General features: G+C 40.7%; 2 protein-coding genes across 2 annotated transcripts in view; both read right to left on the bottom strand.

Moving 5' to 3' along the window:
- Nucleotides 1–547: 547 nt before the first annotated feature.
- Nucleotides 548–4,037, bottom strand: lyrm9 (LYR motif containing 9). Its single transcript, XM_057351144.1, has 3 exons — nt 3,713–4,037; nt 3,227–3,319; nt 548–3,134 (listed from the first exon to the last, which is right to left on the bottom strand). The coding sequence occupies exons 1-3, from the start codon at nt 3,836–3,838 to the stop codon at nt 3,117–3,119; spliced, it is 237 nt and encodes a 78-aa protein (XP_057207127.1). The 5' UTR covers nt 3,839–4,037; the 3' UTR covers nt 548–3,116.
- Nucleotides 4,038–4,956: 919 nt separating this feature from the next.
- Nucleotides 4,957–23,308, bottom strand: part of nlk2 (nemo-like kinase, type 2) — a 78,013-nt gene continuing 59,661 nt past the window's right edge. The window contains exons 8-11 of the mRNA XM_057350583.1: nt 17,724–17,810; nt 12,882–13,080; nt 11,671–11,764; nt 4,957–8,989 (exon numbers count right to left, since the gene is read on the bottom strand). Coding sequence (XP_057206566.1) covers nt 8,935–8,989; nt 11,671–11,764; nt 12,882–13,080; nt 17,724–17,810 — 435 coding nt within the window. The 3' untranslated portion in view covers nt 4,957–8,934. The remainder of the gene's footprint in view (nt 8,990–11,670; nt 11,765–12,881; nt 13,081–17,723; nt 17,811–23,308) is intronic.

Here is a 23,308-nt window from a genome sequence, read left to right as displayed (position 1 = left end):
GCCAAACGTGCTACACACACACACACACACACGCCTGCGCGCTTGCGTGGAGACGCGGATGGGAGAAAGGCATCAGAACTCTCAACATTTCCCGACCTGAACTGACATTTTCTAATTGTTTGACAAGGAAAGCCATGCGCAAACAGAAACACATACGCGTGCACATTCATATATCCATTTATAAAAAAAATCCCAGAAAAAGGGCACTTTCTCAAGAGGAAGAAAATGGGCCTGGGCTCAAGCCCCCAAAACCCCAAGCCCCCCCCCCTTGCACGTGCCTGGTGGCTACAGTGCCAGGGCTGAATTTTTGTCCTAGCCCGCCCCTGTATCCAGCGTCTGTAAGACTTCCAAAGTTTGATGAAATCAAGAGGGAAAACACGAGGTATTCCATCATCAAGTACGTTAAATTTTATAATGAAGTGACATACAGTCGTTTGTCAAAAACGTCAAGAAGAATTGCTAATTATTACCTATAAATAATATGTGAAGAAATGGACACATGAACAAATTAACTCTTTTATTTTTTATTTCACAATATCATATTAAATACACCATTAGATTCAAGAAGATGTTTGTTTTAAAAGAATCATTTACAAAATTATTATTAAGTTCTATCTAAACAATTATAAATGCTGTTGGTGAAATTATAAAAAATTATTTGACACTTTAAATGTTGAACAAACATTCTAATAACATTCTCTCTGAATATATACCACCGATCTTATTTTTTCACATTTACAACAAAGTAAATTTAGAAATACTGAAAGCCTAAAAAAGGTGTATTATTGAAAAGCCTGGTTACAGTCATTTTAGCAACACAGTTTACTCATGTGCCAAACCAATATTACTATGTGTAATCTGTTTTGTCCCCCACTGATTGCTTTTTTTCTCAAGTCATTATAATATGTGGTCTTGTTTAGCTCAGCAGGAAATGTTATAGCTTGGGGGAAACATAAAAAAACTACTCCTCTATTACTCCACTGTTCATAAGACATTCATGAATTGCTCAAATACATACCAGAACTAAGAAGCCTGATGTCCTTTTTTCTTTTTGGAATCTATACCGACTTTAATTGCTTTCTGGAACACATATGTTTAATGAGACACAATCACTTTTATTTCTGAATGCCTTTATCAGTTCTAAAGGAAAAATATTATTTAACATGTTCAAAATGTAAATCAAGGCACATGCTGGTGGTTAGGTTTTAACATATTGTTAAATCCATATTTCGAGATGACTGCACACTTGCAAAAGTTTTGAGAATTTGTACTTGTTACATTATGTGATAATTTAATAATTAAGTGAACTTTGAAGTGAATTCTGCCCTTCCTTATCTTAAATCTAAATCTCCCTTTGTATCATCAAATGTAATGGGGTAGATGATCACACAAAATTAAAATGCAGGTAGGCCTACCTGACTTTACTTCAATAACAATTTTTATGTGTTTGCAAGGTAACATAACAACACATGTATTTAACACCCATATGTAACACGTTCCTGCGACACCTCTGTATCCAGTGGCCTGATAAAAAAATCTCTGTCTAATGAAACAGGGACCAGGGACTAAAACACAAATTTATGAGCGTGAACCTGCCATATTATTTTCATTCTAAACATTACATTTAAGTAAAAAAAATAATTTTGTGTACATGTCATTGACAACTGTGTTGTTTTCAGAATCTAGATAGCAGATCAGACTGCTTTGGGTAGTAACTGGCACATACACTCACCTAAAGGATTATTAGGAACACCTGTTCAATTTCTCATTAATGCAATTATCTAATCAACCAATCACATGGCAGTTGCTTCAATGCATTTAGGGGTGTGGTCCTGGTCAAGACAATCTCCTGAACTCCAAACTGAATGTCAGAATGGGAAAGAAAGGTGATTTAAGCAATTTTGAGCGTGGCATGGTTGTTGGTGCCAGACGGGCCGGTCTGAGTATTTCACAATCTGCTCAGTTACTGGGATTTTCACGCACAACCATTTCTAGGGTTTACAAAGAATGGTGTGAAAAGGGAAAAACATCCAGTATGCGGCAGTCCTGTGGGCGAAAATGCCTTGTTGATGCTAGAGGTCAGAGGAGAATGGGCTGACTGATTCAAGCTGATAGAAGAGCAACTTTGACTGAAATAACCACTCGTTACAACCGAGGTATGCAGCAAAGCATTTGTGAAGCCACAACACGCACAACCTTGAGGCAGATGGGCTACAACAGCAGAAGACCCCACCGGGTACCACTCATCTCCACTACAAATAGGAAAAAGAGGCTACAATTTGCACGAGCTCACCAAAATTGGACAGTTGAAGACTGGAAAAATGTTGCCTGGTCTGATGAGTCTCGATTTCTGTTGAGACATTCAAATGGTAGAGTCAGAATTTGGCGTAAACAGAATGAGAACATGGATCCATCATGCCTTGTTACCACTGTGCAGGCTGGTGGTGGTGGTGTAATGGTGTGGGGGATGTTTTCTTGGCACACTTTAGGCCCCTTAGTGCCAATTGGGCATCGTTTAAATGCCACGGCCTACCTGAGCATTGTTTCTGACCATGTCCATCCCTTTATGACCACCATGTACCCATCCTCTAATGGCTACTTCCAGCAGGATAATGCACCATGTCACAAAGCTCGAATCATTTCAAATTGGTTTCTTGAACATGACAATGAGTTCACTGTACTAGAATGGCCCCCACAGTCACCAGATCTCAACCCGATAGAACATCTTTGGGATGTGGTGGAACGGGAGCTTCGTGCCCTGGATGTGCATCCCACAAATCTCCATCAACTGCAAGATGCTATCCTATCAATATGGGCCAACATTTCTAAAGAATGCTTTCAGCACCTTGTTGAATCAATGCCACGTAGAATTAAGGCAGTTCTGAAGGCGAAAGGGGGTCAAACACCGTATTAGTATGGTGTTCCTAATAATCCTTTAGGTGAGTGTAATTGTATGGTTATATGGTTAATGGTTGTAAAGAGGTTAAGCACTATTTTTTGCACTTCTTTTTATTGTAGATAAGCAGATTTGTTGATCCGTGTGTGGGTATGCTATTTGACCGTGCATCCTCCCTCTGCAGCATCTTCAATCACTCTCCACTATTCCTCCACGGTGGTCATTTCTTTTTAGTGTACTGGAAAAACACAAAAAGGGTCATACATCTGTTTAAGTTACTGGCAATAAGTGTCTTCTCAGGTGATACAGTATTACACTTAATAAGCTTACTTTATTTAATATCCAGTCTGCATCAGATATAGCTCTTTGAATCATCATCTGAATCCTCTCAGGGTCGTCCTCGTCTGCATGACTATTGTAGCTCTAAAAACACACACAAAGTTGACAGCAAGACCTTTAGTTTTTTAATAACAAAAATATCACTTTAGTAATTATTGTGAAAGGGGCTAGAAGTCACTAAAAGAATTGTTGCGTTATATTGGTGGGATTACCTGGCAAATAGGAACCAATAGAACAATAAATCCGACTGGTTCAAGGCCCAAAACACACTACTGTACATACGATGGTTTTAATGGTATACAGCTGATGGCACATAATAGTGTTTGTAAGGAAAGGCGGTAGAAGTTTAATTTTTCACATTTTTATAATAAAGTAATATTGATTTGACTATTTTTAGGGTATATTGAGCTAAATGCGTTCAACCAAAGGCGTCTTATTCTCTTGTCAATTTGAGTAAAAACTGAAAGTCGTGGTTACCTGTCTGATGGCATGTTTATAGTGTGTTTGCATGGCAGTTGATGGCAGCAGTCTACAGCAGCGCAGCAGATACCGGTACAGCTGCGTCGGCGTGCGCGCGAGCTCAGCGCCTACCAGAGGAGACATATCTGATGTAATGTTTACCTAAAAAGTGACTTTTATTAACTTTGTCTAAACGAAATCACAACTGGACGTGTCACGTGATTTTGTGTTATTTAGATCGGGCAATTCATGTTAATGCATCTTGAATGTGGAGTTTGTTATTAAAAAACGAAGGTGAAGGACAGCAACCCGAATTACTTCCTGTCTATGAAATTGAGCGTTTCAAAATAAAAGTCCCAATAAACGTTTTAAAGCACTTGGTCGTTTAAAAGCACAAATAACCTTTTCTTCTGATCAATTCTTTAAGGTGTATTTTATGCATTTCATAAAACTTTTTTTATGCTGGGTTTACTGTGGTGAAACATAAAGGGTTGGCTGTTGTTACAATACAAACAATCGCTTTTCAAATAAATGTTATATAATTCACCAACAAAGCACGATTAACTTCTCTAATCCAGTTTTGTGAATGACCATGAGAACAAATGACAACAACTGTGTGTTGGGTCAGTGTGAAATTAGCCTTAATACACTCTGTGAATGTCAGCGTATAAATTACAAAATATTTTAAAAATTCTGTTTAACTGTTGTGTATTTATTATTGTCTTATTCTATGTCTGTGTATTTGAACTTTAAATCAAGTAGCTAAGAGGTCCTAATAAGCAGTTGTGGTATGCCACTGAGTCACTCACTACAGCGTCCAGATGGCGACCCACAATCCCCTCATTTCACCTGGAGATGGTAGTGAAAGCTCTCATTGTTATAGAGGGAAAAGCCCCAACAGCATCAAAGTCATTCTTGATGTGTGCACGCAAAATGTGTACGTGTACCGATGAAGAATTCCCCATGCGTAAGTGATAACATTGTGTGTGCTTTCAAGATATTAAACCAAAGCACATGCATCTTGGAAAAAGAAATGAGAATCTATACACCTGACATTTTCATAAGCGATAGCTCTGCTACATCATGGTGCGTGCACTGATATTCAAGAATGTTGTCCTCTTTTTCTGCTCACTAGGTAGCCTAATATACTCAAATCTTCCAAAAATAAAACAACACATGATTAATAGCATACTTTAAGAACATTTGCTGTTACATCTTCACACCGTGCCTTTATACTATGTAGATTTATCCAACCAAAATATATTTGTTTGATGTTATTCTTGATTGTGGATTACCATGAAAACATGCTTGGAATTTCCAAGTTATTACTGAAACCATCTACTTCCATCACAATTCGGATGAAATGATATCTGGCATTATTTTAAGTGATACTGTGATTAATGTGAAGTTACAAATATTTTAGGAAGCATACCATTGATATGGCTTACACATAGGCCTACTACGTTTTGGTATAGTGCAGACAAAACTAAAAAGCACACAAGTCATTTATTCTATAGAAACGTCCTTTACATAGCAAACAAGGTAAGATAGAGGTCTAAACCTCTGTAATGAACTCAACTTTCTGGAAACGTTCCCCCAGTTGGCAGAGATGTGCCAGCACTTTCCTAATCTGTTTGTACTCTTCCACGGTCGCATTCAGACCTTTTGATTAGATCTCAGTGCACATGTTTACCCGCACATAAACAAGCCGTCTTCCCTCCATAAGCACCTCAGAGATACATGTCTAGAATTTGTTAAGTGAAACTACCAACATATCCATAGGTGCTGTTGTGTTTGTGTAAATATGTAGAAAATAACAGACATCTCAGTCATTCCAATGCATTTCAGGTCATGATCATGAGTTGTGAAAATGAGAAAAATGGATATTTAATTATATTTTATATGACAAAAAAGTGAATATAGGGGTGAAATTAAAATATTTCAGAACCACTTAGTTCAAAGTACTGCAAAATATAACTGATCTTGTTATTCTTAGACAACTGAACCTTGATAAATTGTAGACGTCCTTGAAATACTGCAAGTTGAAATTTGGCAAACTGGTGCTCTGTGTAACTGAATCAACACTTTTTCCCGTAAAAAGAACAACATACAGAACAGCTAAATTTGTAAGTGACATAAGGACAGACAGCTCATTTTCGTTTTAAATGTCAACATTTAATGAGCTTCACCACAGTACTTCAAATCTACACTCTGAAAAGAGACCAGTGAAACACAGAACATCCACAGAGTGTTTCCGGTTCACATGAATCACCTGTCTTGCTTGCAGGTCATCGAACTCAGACTTTACATTATATATATATATGTTGTAAAATGTATTCAAATACCATTAACTCTGAGTATAAACAGCAAATTTCTTATAAAAACTTGACAGCAGATGTAGTACCTTTCCGGTTTACCCCATATGAGCTTGTATGTATTTGACTCTGCATGTTATCTTTCATACTCTTGCTTTAATTTGACATTCCGATCTTAAACGACGTCTCTTGGTGAAGTATACCATGTTAATAATCATCGTGGGTTGTCTCGCAGGACAAATATGCTTTGTGATCTAACAGTCGGAGAACACTGGGGTGAGAACATGGTAGTTTGTACAAGAATATGATGATGGGAACCACCTCGAACCAATCGAATTTGAATGACTTTGATTTTTATACAGGGTTTGATAGGAATATAAAAGTCGGAAGGGACATTCAAGTTTTAAATCTCCACGTAGCAATAAAATTGTGGAGGTAAACAACCAAGTCATTAAGCTCAAGAGGTAGAGACCAACAATGTGAATCCATTATATACATATACACAAACAGTTCAGTGTTTCTTTAAAGGAAATTATTAATAATAATAATAATAATAATTAAAAAAGGGCTCTACTTCAATACTAGTATCCACAGCTCTGCAGCACACAAGACACAATTAACATAATTGGTTATGTGTTTTTTTTGTTTGTTTCGTTTTCATACTGATTTGGATTATAACTTTGTCTACACTTTCTAGTGCAGGGGGAAAGAAAAGAAAAACCAGAAAAGAGAAAAAATATGTACAGTTATATGCAAGTCTCAAAAATAAAATAAAATTTCAAAGCCCTAAAAATGTGCAGGCTAATTCAACGTCTATACAGCAGTATTACATTTTTTGTTTGGCGATTTTCGTATGTTCTTATTTTTGTCGATTTTTCATTTATTTCCAAATCTACCTGCTACTTACGTATTTACATAGGCCTACCGTACTCAGTGGATCATGGGAAAGCATGCCATAGCGCATTGAGGAAGAAATAAAAATAATTCTCTAAAAATATATTAAATATTTTCATTTGATTTGTTTTAGTCTTGAGTCTGAGAATGCAGAAAACAGTATGGGAAATATATGCATGTTACAGTGAACCTGCTCCCAATCGCTTTCCAGACCACACACGATCCCAGAAACTCATTTCATAATCTCCAAGAATTCTTTTAAAGAAAAGGGCTTGGGGGGTGTTACAGAAGAAGACACTGAACCGACACAAACTGGATCACTATTGTGATGCCACAGTCAGTTATAAACATGCACAGGGTCCATACATGCACTCACACAATGGTGTTATCACTTAAGGACTGGTAATAAACCATTGTTATTATGGAATGGTTTGGTTGATCTCAGGTTTCAACCTATTATCTTTTATCTTTGAGTAATCTTTGCCTTTTTTAAGTCTTTTTTATTTGGTATCAATCATCTGCATGCTGTGTTCTAGGTAGGGTCCAAAATTTCCAACTTTTTGCCACTCCTACCAAGGCAAAGGACACTTTACAGTACAGAAAAATGTCTTCCTTACTGGCCATAAAACTGTATCAGCCCATTTTTTTATTAAATATATTTTGCTGTCCTATAACAAGGCTGTTACGACACCTGTCACAAAGACTGAAGATGCACCTGACAGTGGTACTCATTAAGCCACTAAAACAAAAACATCTTCAATTTCATTTCTCACAGCAGCAAGCCGCATTGCATTATTTTTACATGTCAATTTAATCTCATCACATTTTATTTACTCGCCAAAGCCTATTTTCACCCGCATTTGTTAATTTTGGACCCAAGTTCTAGGTTTTCCAGCAGGGAAAGCAGGGGTACAGGTTCAAACAGACATCCCTAAATCTATGTATTACATGTTTTTACATACTACTTTTCAGTATCAAGAAACAAACGCCTTTCAAGATTTCTCTGTATGCTCTCTTCTGAATGTGTAGGGACTACCTACTGTGTGGGCCGGGTGACTTCGTAAACCTCTGATGTTGAGGTACCCACACCTACGGCACCTTTATACTGTAGATAAACCACTTTTAGGCACCATCTCGGTGACCAAAAGAAAGAACACCCAGTGGTGGATTTTGCCTCAGGCCTATCTCGCATACTTTGGATCCTTGATGCTCAAGAAATGCTGTGTCGTACTGTTACCCAAAAGTACTGAATACATCCACATTCAGAAGTACTGCCAGATCTTATCAGCATCTCTGCAAAGTGTCGCACTAAGTAATACTGACCTGATGAAAGGTGGATATGAGAGACAATGAGATACAAACGAAGATAAATGGATCGAGAAACAAAATGACGATGACAGCAAAAATGGAAGAAAGTCATAAAATGAACATTCACACTACAGCTGAAGGAAAGAAATGCGATGAGCCCACTTCAGTCGAACAAGTGGTCACAGTTTTTAGTGGAGGTGCAAGCATGAGAGAGAGAGAAAGTTGCCTTCTTTTCTGAACTATGTGAAGCACTGCCGACTTCCGTGAATAAATAAAGCAGGACTACTCGCGTGCACAAACTCAATGAGTTTTCCTTCAGGGATACCGTGCAGAGATCGCCGCCCTGGTGTCCAAAATACATTAAAGTCCACAGGGGTCGACTTCGCCTGCGAGGGCACGTGTTCGCGGGCGTCTCGGCGTGCTTCGCGAACCTTCGATTTATGTGGGTACGCCTCTACCGTACACACAAACCAACCCCCTGTAACCACACCGACCCTTCCCGTGTCCCGCTTGAACTCAAACAGTAGTGGTTGCTTCTATAAAACTCCATTTAGTATTACAGTACACACACACATCAGCAACATGGCTAATCCTAGACTCCAGTGAAATGCTACGCAGTTTGGGGATGCCTGGGGGTCAGTAGTCCAGCGTGCGTGAGGGGTGGGCGCGGACCGGCGCCGTGGGAGGGATGTCCACCATTACTGTTGTCATCGATGTCCTCAGCTACTCCCAAACTAGAGGAGATGGAGGCATCTCGGAGGGTTGAGCTACTGTCGAGCTATGGAGGGAGAGAGTGGAGTGTTATTTCTTATTGTGCAGATGTCTCCATCTAGTGTTGAGACGTTGAGGAACTTTTGTAGTGTTTGTATGATTGTTTTTATGTGAACAATATTGTGTTTGTTGTCAAGATTTTGTGCAATATGAAGTTTCAGTAAAATATGTTGATGGGTCAGATAACAGCATGGCAAAAATAAAAAAAGCAATTAAACACTTTTTGGTTAACAACACTGGAATCAGTATTTTTAAATATACCTGAATGTTAAAGTATTCATACTTAAAAATACAATAAATAATATCTTTAGAGTCTATTAAATGAGTTTGGGATTTGTCTAGTAAAATTACCAGAACTTTCCTAAAAACAGAAAAATATTTTAATGCAAAATTAAGATAATTCACAGAATTTACTTGAATATATTAATATTTTGTCATGTGGAACAAGTTGTATTTTTCTTTACGTGTTTTAAGCATAAATACAAGTAAAGAGTCAGTGTTGACCAGTGTTGGACAAGTTACTCTGGAAAAAGTAATTAATTACTAGCTACTAATTACATATTCAATAGTGTAAATAAATTACAGTACAAATTACTCTCTCCAAAAGTATTTAATTACTTATTACTAATTACTTTCTATATCATACATCAACCTTGATTAGTTAAGTGATTCAAGGATAGACTGTACTTAATTCATTCAAATAAATAATATAAAATTAACTGACCAAAGTATTACAAATGTGAGAATTATACATTAAAGCACAGATTTTAAAGTTAGATTTTGAATTTTGATGTCAATTCCACTGTTGCACACACATACAGTATATTACACACAGTATTTAGTTTAATTACTTCAGAAGTAACTGTCATTAAATTACAGAAAAAATAAGAGTAATCCCTTACTTTAATTTTTCAAGGGAAAAGTAATTAAATTACAGTAACTAATTACTTAGTAACTAGTTACACCCAACACTGAGTATAACAAGACAAAATAAAGTAGGCTACATATGAAGAGTTTGGTTCCAAAATGAGACAACTCAGTTTTTAAAAAATTTCAAAAGTCATGTTTTTATTATGCAATCGTGTTTTTATTGTGTTTTATTGTGTTAGTTAGCTGTATTTTTTTTGTTATTATGGCTTAAATCAGAACAAACCAACTGCAGTTTGACTGATATTAATTGGAATGCACAATAAATTAACATGATTTTTGAAAAGAAATTTAAACGGAGTTATCTCATTTTGGAACCAAACTCTTAATACATATATACACTACCGGTCTACAGAACACAAAAGAAGATATTTTAAAGAAAGTTGGTGACAGAAACGGGGGCGGCCATTCACTTCTCTAGACGCCTTTCCTGTTAGTAAACATTGTGATGCGTTTTTGTGGGTGGAGCTTAGCTGGAGGCAGAAAGATCCCTCTGACCACATTACTAATGCTAGGGATCACGTTTTGTTTGCTTGCTTTTTGAGAATGACTCGAAAAAATCTGATTAAACTTTAACATGTAATATCACTCACTGTCTAGGACCGCAATTGTTTTTTAAAAAAGTTGACTTTAACGCAAGGAATCTGGCCGACCTGTACGCGCTCACTCAATGGATCCAGAGAAGAACTGACATGATTACCTCCAGTTAAGTGGCCTGACATCTACACCTACTAGACAGAGAAACCAAGTGTTTATAGTAAAGATTGAACTGAGAGCGTATACATCTATAGATGCCTGCGTGTGCTAACAGTGGCAACCGTTAGCAAATGCATTTACTTGAACACAAACCTGACACATAACATGAGCCTCTCACTGTTCCCTCTCCCTTTATACTAATGCACTTGTGACAACTAAAAATACAACAGTTTCTTTTATGTTTAGTTTCTGGCCGATAGTTAACTGCTAGTTGTATAACTAACAAAGTTAGCGAGCATACCCTATGCATTCAAAAGTTAACGCTATGTGAAAAATAACATTGTTCCTCAGTTTATGATTTAGGCATATGTGAGATATTTTTAGACCCAAATCATAATCCACACCAACAAAAGACAGTAGTTTTTTAATCTTAGGTTACTGTTATGAAGTGAAACGCGAGCATGTTTAATGATCGTTGCTGTTCAGTCCGCTCGTTTTATTGTGTTTAACTACAGCTGTCATCAGTGTTTTTGTTTGACAATGGCAGGGGAATCTGTTAAAATATCAAATTGGAGACTGTATTCTGTCAATTGTGGCACTAAACAACACAACAAGATGATATTTTAAACTCCTTATGTTGCCGAATCTGTGCTGGTTTGTATTGGCCGCCTCCAGTTTTCCCTTTGTTTTGCCTCCAACTAGTGCCATGACGTAAGCGTGACGTCGGCGAGAAAAAGGTCTATGGTATGGATACAAAACCAATGCAAGTGAATGGGTGCTGTCGCTCCCATTCTTCAAAATATCTTCTTTTGTGTTCCGTGGAAGAAAGTCATACAGGTTTAAAATGACAAGAGGGTGAGCAAATCATGATTGGGTGAACAATCACTTTAAGTATAAAATATTGCAGTATTTCCTGCACTGGAAAAACACAAGAAATCATTGCATGTGGTCAGGGCAATTTTCATAAATGTATTACCCTAATGAGAATTTATGGGGCAAATGTGACAAGGCAAATAAGTGGTTATGCAAACAGGCTTCATTTTGAGATGAGATCCGTATCCTGACCTGATAAAGCTTTTGAAGGCAGCTGACTGGGGGTTGATACAGAGCGGCACCCGATTCCCCTTCTGCTGCTCCATAATGAACTGATGAATGATCTCTGTGTGTGAGAGAGAAAGAGGAGGGGTGAGCACAGATCAGCCTTCATTACTGTTTACACGTTTTCATGTAGACTGTGATACAGGTATACAGATTTGCCTCGCTGGCCCCCAAGTTCATGAACTCTTAGTTCTTAGTTAGATAAGGTTGAGAAGGGATTTTTGTCGTAATAGTTGGGTAAGCGAATGTTTAGCAAAGTGACTGGCATAGATTAACATGAGTATGGCTGTCATGCTTTAAGGTGCTTTGTGTCATTTTTTTGAAGGCTCTATTGACAGAAAGGCAATATAATATACATAACTATGTCTTCAAAGGTATATAAAGACCTTACATAATGAATTTATTATAAAATACATTATTTTTATAAAATATTTTTAAATGCTGCTAGACGTGACTATACAATTTACTATTCAGGACATATTCCAGAAGTGACTATTCAGATCAACAGTTTTTCTCGATAGATCTTTATGAAAGATACTGCAGGCAGAACCGTGATATAATCAAAAGCTCTTGACTTCCTACCATCAGTAAACCTCAGACACACCCACACTAGCGGAGAAACAAGGAAGCTCCTCATGTGTTTCAATCCAAGAGGGGTTCCCCTTGCCTTCCAAGCACGGCTGCCTACCCTAAAGCGCTTTATGTCTCCAGGCGGTCGGCTCCATCCGCACTGACTAATCCTCCAGTGGAAACACGTTGCACACAGGATGGAAGAAGAGGAGGGAGGGTGAAGGGCAGGGTTATTTTAAGCCGACAGCACAGTAAGCCTGCTTTTAGCGACAGACTCTAACTAATAACCGCTGACAGCGGAACGCAAGCGCAGATCCAGGGGCCCCCAACGATGAGAGAAACCGGGGGACAAAAACAACAGAAGCAGCGGGGCAATCTGGAGCAGGAGGTGCCCAGCAGGACTTCTGATTAACACGTACCGGCACATGCTCTCAAATAGGTCCAATACAATTAAGACCTTTAGATTGCTTAAAAATGCAGTGCACAAAGCGACGAGAGAAAATCAAACTAGCAGACCAACAATGTTTGACTCCTGCATTGTAGAAGTACTTGAATCAGCAAATGCATAATAGAATTGAATCGGTATTGACGGAAAAAGGAGCACTCACCTTTGACCTGTCGTACTGATGTCAGGTTCTTTTCAAAGCCGTCGTCAAACTTGGGGTTGGTGACGGGTTCGAAGTCACTGGTGTAGACGCGGCCAGAGGAAGTGGTGTAGCAACATTTGCACATGCAGGTGTGGTAGCGCAGACGCCCCTCGTCCAGGTACGGGTGTGCCAGTGCGTCCTTCGCAGAGATCCGCTTTGACTGAACGGGGAACAGATTTACTCAAATTGAATTTTCGTGTAATGAAATACAATAGAATTGGCTTTTTAACAAGTGTCTTAATGTGAAATAATTGAATATTTAAAGGAATAGTTAACCTTCAAAATGAAAATTCTGTCATCATTTACTCACCCTGTTGTCATTTTAAACCTGTGTGATTTTCTTTCTTCTGCAAAACACAAAAGAAGATATTTTGAAAAATGTTGGTAACCAAAAACCGTTGGTCTCCTTTGTCTTCTATTGTATGGAAACAAAAACCAATTCAAGTCAATGGGGATCAACGGTTTTCTGTTACCAACATTTTTCAAAATATCTTCTTTTGTGTTCTGCAGAAGAAACAAAGTCATATAGGTTTGAAATGACAAGAGGGCGTGGAAATAATGACAGAATTTTCATTTTAAAGGTGAACTATTTCTTTAACATTGTAGCATTCCACAATTTATGCATTACATCCATATTGTTTTAAACATAAAATTGATATAAAGTTTCTTTACTTACAAACCTTTTTGTGGGTTAAAGTCAAATGACGTAAAAATTGACATTTCAAAAAAATTCGTATTATATAGTTCAAAATATATCATCACTATTATAAGCTTACCACTGTGAAACAGCTTAAGTAAAGAAAGATTTGAATACAGATGTTTAATGTACTCAAAAAAAGTTACAAATGTTTTGTAGCTTTAAATACATTTTTAAAATGTTGTTTATTTTCAAGATATTTTCCATATAAATCAATATAAATAAATAAATAAAAATATATATATAATATAAATTACTTTTGTATTTAGTTTTCATTCCCTTTCTGTCGGTCTCTCGACGTTGTGTCGAGACAGAATGGGGTTTGAACTTGAGAACCTATCATCTCGGATTGTACTTTTAAGAGGCCAATGTACATGCTAGTCTCTGCCCTGTGCATAAGATGGCATGCCCATTCATTCACCTTTTGTTCTTTGGAACCTGCGATGCATTAAATGCTGACTGTTATCTCTCTGATCTCCCTACTGGACTTTCTACGACGCAGAGCAGCGGACTTGTCCTCTTGTGTGCAACTTCCCCTGGGCGTTTCCTTAGCCGACCTAGGTGTCTATTAGAGCAAATTTCCTAAAAGAGCTGAAATTTCCTACAGCGTGCACATGTCGCCAGGCATGTCTCGCCGCTGTAATTGGATGTGGCCGCCTCGTCCTCGAACCCGACGGGCACGATACCTGCATCACATGCTGTGTAGCATGCTGAAGTAGCGTTCGTTGATACGGCATGCCCGCACTGCGAGCATATGTCGATCAAGTTGTTGCGGTCACGGGAGGCTGTGTTCTCTTTGGACGCAGCCACAACATCGCCTGCATACCGCTCCGCGGCAGCTGCCAAGCCGTACACATGCGGTGAGCTGGGGACTCCCATGGACCTCAACCCGCCACAACTGAGACAAGGCCAGACCAAAGGGCAGGACTTTGTACTGGTATGCTCGACCCTCGCGGGTAAACCGAAGGAACGGTCTGTGACGAGGGAGAATGGAGACGCGTCCTTCAGGTCGATAGCCATGAACCAATCCTGATGTCGGGCGGACATCAGGATGCGCTTGTGCGTCAACATTCTGAACGGGAGCCTGTGAAGGGCCTTGTTCAGAGTGTGCAGGATGGGGCCTCACTGCCGTCGCACGTGTCCTTTCTGGAGTCCCGATCGGGCAGGTCTCGAGGGGCGTCGTGCTGACGACAGACGCCTCCCTGCTCGGCTGAGGTGCTGTGTGCAACGGGCATGCAGTGTCTGGTCGTCAGACGGGCCCCCGCCTGCAGTGGCATATCAACTGCCTAGAGTTGCTGGCTGCTTGGCTTGTTCTGAAGAGGTTCCTTCCCCTCATTCAGTGCACGGCTGCCGTGGCATACATCAACTGCCAGGGTGGCATTCGCTCATGGCAGATGTCACAACTCGCCCGACGCCTCCTCCACTGGAGTCCCCTCGGCATGGACGCCTTAGCACACAGCTGGCTGCATGACAAGCAGAAGTATGCCTTCCCCCCAGTGAGTCTCTTTGCACAGATCCTGTGCAAGGTCAGGGAAGAGGAGCATCAAGTCCTGTTAGTTGTGCCCTATTGGCCCAACCAGACTTGGTTCTCAGAGATGACACTTCTTATGACTCTCCCCTGGCCGATTCCCCTGATGAAGGACCTTCTTTCTCAGGGGAAGGGCACGGTCTGGCACCCGAGACCAGACCTCTGGAACCTCCAAGTCTGGCTCCTGGACGGGACGAGGAGATCCTGAGTGACCTGCTTCCCGCAGTCATGAGCACGATCACTCAAGCCAGAGCTCCAGCCACTAGGCAACTGTATGCCTACAAGTGGCGCCTCTTCTCGTCCTGGTGTTTTTCCCGCGGGGAAGATCTGCAGAGTTGTGTGATCGGTGTCATGCTGTCCTTCCTCCAGGATAGGTTAGAGAGCAACCTCTCCCCCTCTACGCTCAAGGTGTATGTCGCCGCCATCGCTACACATCACACGCTTGTGGCCGGTAAGTCTCTCAGACAGTACGACCTGGTCATCAGATTCCTGAGGGGCACGAGGAGGATGAATCCTCCCCGGCCCCGCTCCGTACCCTCTTGGGACCTCAATGTGGTTCTCGTGGGCCTGGGAAAGGCCCCATTTGAGCCCCAAGGAGAAGCCGCTCTACCTCATCTCACAATGAAGACGGTTCTTCTAGTGGCGCTCGCCTCCATCAAGAGGGTAGGGGATCTGCATGCAATCTCTGTGTCCAACGAGTGCCTAGAGTTCAGGCCAGGCAACTCCCACGTGGGTCTGGGACCCCGGCCTGGCTACGTGCCCGAAGTTTCCACCACTACCTTCAGGGACCAGGTGGTGAACTTGCAGGCGCTCCCTCCTGGGGAGGAAGACCCAACCCTGCCGTGTTGTGTCCAGTACGCGCTCTGCACCTGTACTTGGACCGCACGCAGAGCTTCAGAATCTTTTAGCAGCTCTTTGTCTGTTTTGGAGGACAGCAGAAGGGGAGAGCTGTCTCCAAACAGAGATTGGCGCACTGTATCGTGGACACCATCACTCTGGCATACCGGTCCCAAGATCTCCCATGCCCACTGGCAGTGAGAGCTCACTCCACCCGGGGTGTAGCCTCCTCATGGGCACTGGCTCAGGAACGCCTCTCTGGCAGACATCTGCAGAGCTCCGGTTTCTTACCTTACAACCTTCGTGTAGAGGACGGTGTCTGCCCATGTAGACCGGCTGGGCGTATGCCTGCGAAGCGCCTTCTCCCCTTCATCAGGTAAGTTAGTGCGCTATTCAAGCTTCCCTACTTCCCCCACCGGGCGAAGTACAAGCATCCCATCCATCACTAAGCACCTCTCTGGTTTACGAGCCGGGCGGAGCGGCACGTATTCCAAGCCCAGTAGAGGTAGAGTTTCCCCTCACGAGGTGAACCCCTATACCTCAGCTAGTGTTCCACACGTAGTGACTCACCCCCTTGGGTCGTCCCGTCAGACGTTTCCTCACTTTTGGTTCCCCTGCTGGTGAACCTGTGACCTCCCCTCGGTGGACTCCACCACTTCTGTGCACCCCTGGTTGGGGCCCCGCACTACTACTCCCATGAGATCTCCCCAGTGGTGAGACCGTGTAGGTATTCCACGTATTATCTCCCTATGGCAGATGTGGTCTCCGTAGTGTCCCCCCCCCAGGCGAGGGGGTAGCGCTTCCCAGAGTTCCTTACGGTGCCGGGCGGCTATCTCATCTCTAGAGTAGGAAGGTCACCGCCTGTACGTCATTGGTAAGAGCCTCTCGTCGTTGACTCACTCGAACTGATGCGTTACTACACAACTGGAGGGTTACGATTCGCAGTAACGCTCACTTGTGACTCACCCAGGCCAGTCAGTGTCGCTCCGCTGAAAGTCGTGACGCGGCTCAGCGATGTGGATTTCGTATAGTGACCCCATTCTGTCTCGACACAACGTAGAGAGACCGACAGAAAGGGAACGTCTCAGTTACGGATGTAACCTCCGTTCCCTGATGGAGGGAACGAGACGTTGTGTCCTTCATGCTACAACGCTTCGCCTTCCCCTGCAGCAACCAAGAATGCCTTCCTCAGCCCAAAAGGTGAATGAATGGGCACGCCATCTTCCTTTTATACCTGTATGCAGGGGCGCAAAGTTCAATGGCCTTTTAAAAGTACAATCAGAGATGATAGGTTCTCAAGTTCAAACCTCATTCTGTCTCGACACAACGTCTCGTTCCCTCCATCAGGGAACGGTGGTTACATCAGTAATGGAGACGTTTTTTTTCATTACAATAAGCATTTTTTAAGTTTTAAAAACATGACTCCTACTAACTTCACTCCTCCCAAATGGAGCTACGTCAACAAATAAAAGCAATTACATGCGACTGTTGAGTTTATAACTTGTGCAGAGACCAATTAAACATCTTAAAAGACATTACAACCCTGGCGAATACATAAAAGCAATGTAGCATAAAAAGTGCTAAGTAAAGCAGAAATCCAAAGAAATCCAAGAAAAATTGTGAATTGCATGAAAATACTGAGGCTGACATGTTTTGCCAGACGAACTGTAGTATCTGCTTTAGTTTCAAATGTTTCAGTGTGTAAGCAAGGTAAAACAAAATAATATTCTACAGCACTCACTGGGTCAAAAACTAACATCCTGCAGAGGAGGTGAACGGCCTCATGGGTTGCTTGACTGGATAGGGTATACAGGACAGGAAGTGAAGGCTGTGGAGACAGGAAAGGGCATGATTAGTGTTTTATCCCATGCACCTTCTTTATACATTCACATAATACAAAAGACACAGGAGTAGTATATATATTAAAGGTCCAATGTGTAATTTTTTGGAGGACCTATTCACAGAAATGCAATATAATACACATAACTATTTATATAGTTAAAGACCCTACATAATGAAGCGTTATGTTTTCATTAACCTTAGAATGAGCTATTTCTACCTACATACACCACAGGTAACCATGGCATGGAATTCACCATGTTGTTTCTACAGTAGCCCTAAATGGACAAGCTGCTCTACAGAGCGTGTTTCGTAAATATGTTGTCTCCTTCTGCAAAGAAGCGAAAACGTCACGACATCTTAGTCCTGTGTCAGCCACCGTAGTGCTTTGAAAGGGAGGTGGGGTGAGCCGTTGGTTGCAACCTCACCACTAGATACCGCTAAATTTCATACACTGGATCTTTAATACGAAATGCACAAAAAAATGTATCAGCATAGAGAGAGAGTGATAACCTGACTTGGAAACAGTTCCCTCTTAACATCGATCCAAAAATACATATGACTTTGTCAGAAACGTCAAACCTTGTCCTGTGACCCAGTGGCCAACAGCTTCACATAACCGTTTCAAAAACGCTAAGTGTTCTGCACAGCGGCACAGAATCCACTGGCCAATAGCCGCACACTTATCTGAGAATGTGGGACAGTGGAAACAATGAGCTGGGTTATTTTTAACCATGTCTAATTATCTCCTCCACCCACCTTCTCCCCCCACCCCAAGCCCCCTAGCCGACTCGCCAAAGAGTTGATTGAAAAATCCCACCGGTAATTGCTTGTTTTTCCTGGTTAGGTTCTTTGAGCACAGAACAGATGTGAGCCATTGCTGGTGATTCACCCTGTAAAAAGCGTTCAGTGTCATACTGCTACAGGTGAAGGCGTGGGGCAAGAGATAGAGCAAGAGCGATGCATGGGGTGCAAAGTTCACAGTGATGTCAGAAACTATCAGAGGAGAATGACCAATAAATGTCAGAGTAACCATTTTATTTCTGCAAGTCGATGTTCTCGGCCATAACTGAAACCCCAAATGTAAACTATTAATACGTATACTTAATCACTTCTTTTTGTACTTATTTATTTTTTACTAATTTTATTTTACTTATACAGGTATTTCCCTAATGAAATAATTATTCTTTACTTATACTGCTCAGCCACAACATCCGGTAACCCTTTAGTATAGGGACAAATTCTCACTATTAACTAGTTGCTTACTAGCATGAATATTATTAGCATATTGGCTGTTTATTAGTATTTATTTTGCATCACCATATTCTGCTTCCCTAATCCTACCCCATACCTAAACCTAACAACTACTAACTATTAATAAGCAATAAATTAGGAGTTTACTGAGACAAAAGTCATAGTTAATGGTTTATTAATAGCAAGAATTGGACCTTAAAATAAAGTGTTACCCAACATTCTAGCAACTGCATAGCAACACAATAAAAAAACATTTCAGCAACTGCATAGCAAACCCCTGGCACCCTCCCACAATGCCCTGCTGCACGGGCAAGCGCCACTTACATTTTCTACCAGGGTACACATGCCAACCGCTAAGCCACACGCTTCCGAACAAATACAATGGGAACTGAAAGAATTATTAAATGAACCAAAATATACACACACATGCAAAACAGACAATGTAAATGTACAGCACTATGTAAATGATGGGCGTTCAAATTCTGCCACCCTAGACACCAAATTAGTCACTCCATACCAAAACCTGTGACTATGATATTAGACAAAAAGGACAAAATGTGGTAAAGGTGGTACAGACAGAGGATGAGGGTAAGGAAACAATCCTGATGGTAGTATACAGTAGTGTGGTGTATGTGGCAATTTGTACAATTGTGTGTGTGTGTGTGCTCATACTGTATATTGGGGATGTGTGATTGTGTGCAATCGTGTTAGGCGGTATTATTTAAGGATTAAAGGGGAATGTGGATTCAGACAGTCAAGGAAGGGTGAGGGCCTCTCCCTGTCCCATGAGTCAAAGCTCAATTAGACAAATGATGAGTCAGGAGGGTAGACACATGACATCATCCCAGGCTTTCAGTCATCCCAGGCATGCATGCAGCTCACAAACGTTCCACCCTCACATTTCTGACACAGGGAGTAACGGAGCGAAAAATATTTGCTACTTTCAGTCCTGGATAGGCTTGTGGAGCCAGACTGATCAGACTCTCTAAACCGTAACTTAAGTACATCTCAGGTCTGAAGAACTTGAGTTGAGCAGCCAAAACAGTTTCTTAACTTTTGTAACCTTTTAACTGAACCATGATATACTTTTTATTTGTCACATTCAGCGGAATTAGCTCTTACAGTGTTACTTTAAGGTTACACATCTCAACAGCTTTCCCTGGTGACACAAGCCCATACAGTGTCACCACAAGGTTGAGAAACAAGCCCCAGCTTCCTGCGAGGCAACGTCCACGTGACCCCCGACCACCCGTCTGGCCCAGCCACACTCTGCAACAGGTGCAAACTGCAGCTTTCCCCAGCCGGCTCAGAGCCCAATCCCTTCTTCATAACCTCCCCCCGCTCTCTGCGGCTGTGTGGTCCGGGCCATCTCTTCCCAGCATCACAAACAAGCCATTGATCATCCTGGCAGCAAAACAACACAAAGCCCTTCAGGCCTGTAACGGCAGGGCCAGCAGACCCCACAACACCTGGGAAAAGGCCAAGTGAGGACAGACAGGTGGATAAGACTTGTCTGTTTGTTTTTTTGCAGTTAGCCTGGACAAAAAAAAGGCAGGGTTCGTTTCCTACGGTCACAAAAGTTTAAAAAGGAACAGGCCATTAAACGACACACGCTGACAGATACGACAGTGATTCTGCAGAAGGCTGAGGTGCAGAGAACAGGCTTAATTCTGAATAATCTGACAGGGAGATTTGTACAAAACCTGTGTATGTTTTTGGATCAAATTCAAAACCAACTCAAATCAGACAACACCAATCTACAACACCCATGAAGGTCTTCATACGTGTTTACAGAGAAATAATCCTGAAGTGTGTTTTTTGGCACTGACTATTTTTAGCTTCAGTTCAAAAAAGATGCAACAAGAACAAATATACTTACATTGAAGAAATATTCTAAGAAAACGAGCCACTTATGCATTCAAATGTGTTTAACACAATCTACGTTTGTCTAAGATTTAATTTTTTTATATTTAATGGAAAACAAGACAAAGATGCCTGTGAAGATAGTAAAGTGTGTGTTACTGTACATACATTTATACGTGGAAATTGGTGAATGAGATACACTGTGACAAAAATATGAAAGAGAAGGCAGAAGGGAGAGATCAACCAATAGGAGACTGGCGTTTTAAAACGGAGTGGCACACCGAGATAGAATAACATTCATGCAGGGCGGGGGTGTAACTCTTGCACCTATTAAAACAGACAGGCAGGATATTTGTTTCTGGCTTCAGTTGGAATGGAAGCACTTAACGCTGGTTTGTGAGCTGGAATAGAAAGAGAGCTCTAAGCAGCGTATCTCTCGGATGCACTCTGAAGCTCGAACTAATCTGGCTCTAAGTGTTAGAGTCGATATGGTGAGGATGAGCCCCAGATGGATCTTATTTCAAAACAGCCCAAATCAGATCTTCTCTATTTATAGACCAAGAACTGGACAGGGGGAATAAGTGCTTGAGGTCTCCCACATTTAACAAAAACATGTCACTCACATGTTTCAAACCTATTTTGGTTGTTTAACGTTAGTAAAAAGATCATAACAAAAGATGATGTTAAAAAGTGAAACCGAACAGTGCATTAGGAAGAAAAATGGTCATACAATAGTTTAACAACATCTTTTTATAGTATTATATGACTGCCATTGTCATTTTTCCTACTATGGTAGTCAAAGGTGGCCAAAAACTGTATGGTTATAAGCATTCTTCCAAATATCTTTCTCTGTGTTCATTAGAACAAAGACATTTATACAGGTTTGGAACAACTTGAGGGTGAGTAAATGATGACAGAATATTTGTTTTGGGGTAACTGTCCCTTTAAATCTGAGAAAACCCAGAAAAGATTTGGAAATCCCTTCAATTAAATCAAAATGAGCCATGTAAAAATAATGCTTAACTTCTGTTTTTGCAGATTTTCTTTAGTAAGCTGCTTGTATTAAAATGATACTTCACCCAAAAATGAAAATTCTGTCATCGCTTACTCATCCTCTTGTAATTTAAAACCTGTATGTCTTTCTTTCTTCCACAGAACACAAAAGAAGATATTTTAATTGAATAATGTTGAAAATTGTTTTTGTGTCCATACAATAGAAGTGAATGGGTGCATGAAATGATGACAGAATTTTCATTTTTTTGTCTTAACTATCCCCTTAAATGATTTTTTTTATTCCTTTAATGGCAGGTCTTAAAAACTGTTTTGAAGATTACAAGCAAAAGTGTTGAGCTTTCATTCAAAACATTCAAGTCGTGGTCATTTTCTAATGAAGACGATAACACATCATGGTTTTCTTCTATTTCTAAAGTAATTACAAACAGGACAGGCTATATTACCAAGCCCTGAAAAGCAGAATCCTTTACCGTGTCCAGTTTTCCAATATACAAAGTCTTCAATTGAGTCTGCTAAAGTGCCTGTCATAATAACTACACACTGGTGGTTACATCGTGCTGACAAACAAAACCACATCAACCATCTGTCAGCAGGTGTTGTCGAGTTTAGATGGGGCAGACCGTCAGGCAACACGGCCCTTTGTGAATTTAGTTCACACATCTGCCCCTGCATACACACCATACTATTGCATGCTAGGTCCATCACGCACAGCCCTCTAAAGCCATTGAACAATATCCCATTCACTTCATTTCCTCTGCTGTCTACAAGCCCTTACAGTAAGCCCAACCATCACCAGTGTCATCACTTTCTGACCCGAGTGTGTGTGTCTTGTGAAAGAGTGTGCAGGAGGAAATCTGATCTGATCGTGTTGCCTCTGCTAAGATGGAAAAAAATCAGCACAGAGCCGAGCATACATCTGTTTCTAAGAGCTCCCTACCCACAGACACAACAGACAGGTGGTTTAACCACTTTCAGGTGTCTGGGAACTACAAGAGATTTGTTTGATTTTTACCTTTGTTCCTTCTTTCTTTCCTTCTTTTCGTACTCATTTTTCATTCTCATTGTTCTTTCGTTTGGTTCTTTCTTTCTTTTGTTCTCTTATTTTTGATTTCTACCTCTTTCTTTCTTTCTTTCTTTCTTTCTTTCTTTCTTTCTTTCTTTCTTTCTTTCTTTCACTCCCTCCCTCTCACATTTTCTTCTTTTGTTCTTTCTTTCATTCATTCATTCACTCACTCACTTTTTTACTGCTCTACCATTTTCTCTCTCTCTTTCACCCTTTCGTTTTTTCTCTAATTTTTCTTTGTCTTTCTTCCTTTTTTACACTCCCTCTCTCACTTTTTACACTACCTCCATTTC

The sequence above is a fragment of the Triplophysa rosa genome, linkage group LG14, assembly GCF_024868665.1.
Source record: "Triplophysa rosa linkage group LG14, Trosa_1v2, whole genome shotgun sequence".
NCBI lineage: Eukaryota > Metazoa > Chordata > Actinopteri > Cypriniformes > Nemacheilidae > Triplophysa > Triplophysa rosa.
Note: the sequence above shows the minus strand (reverse complement) of the source record. Positions and strands in the feature narration are given on the sequence as shown.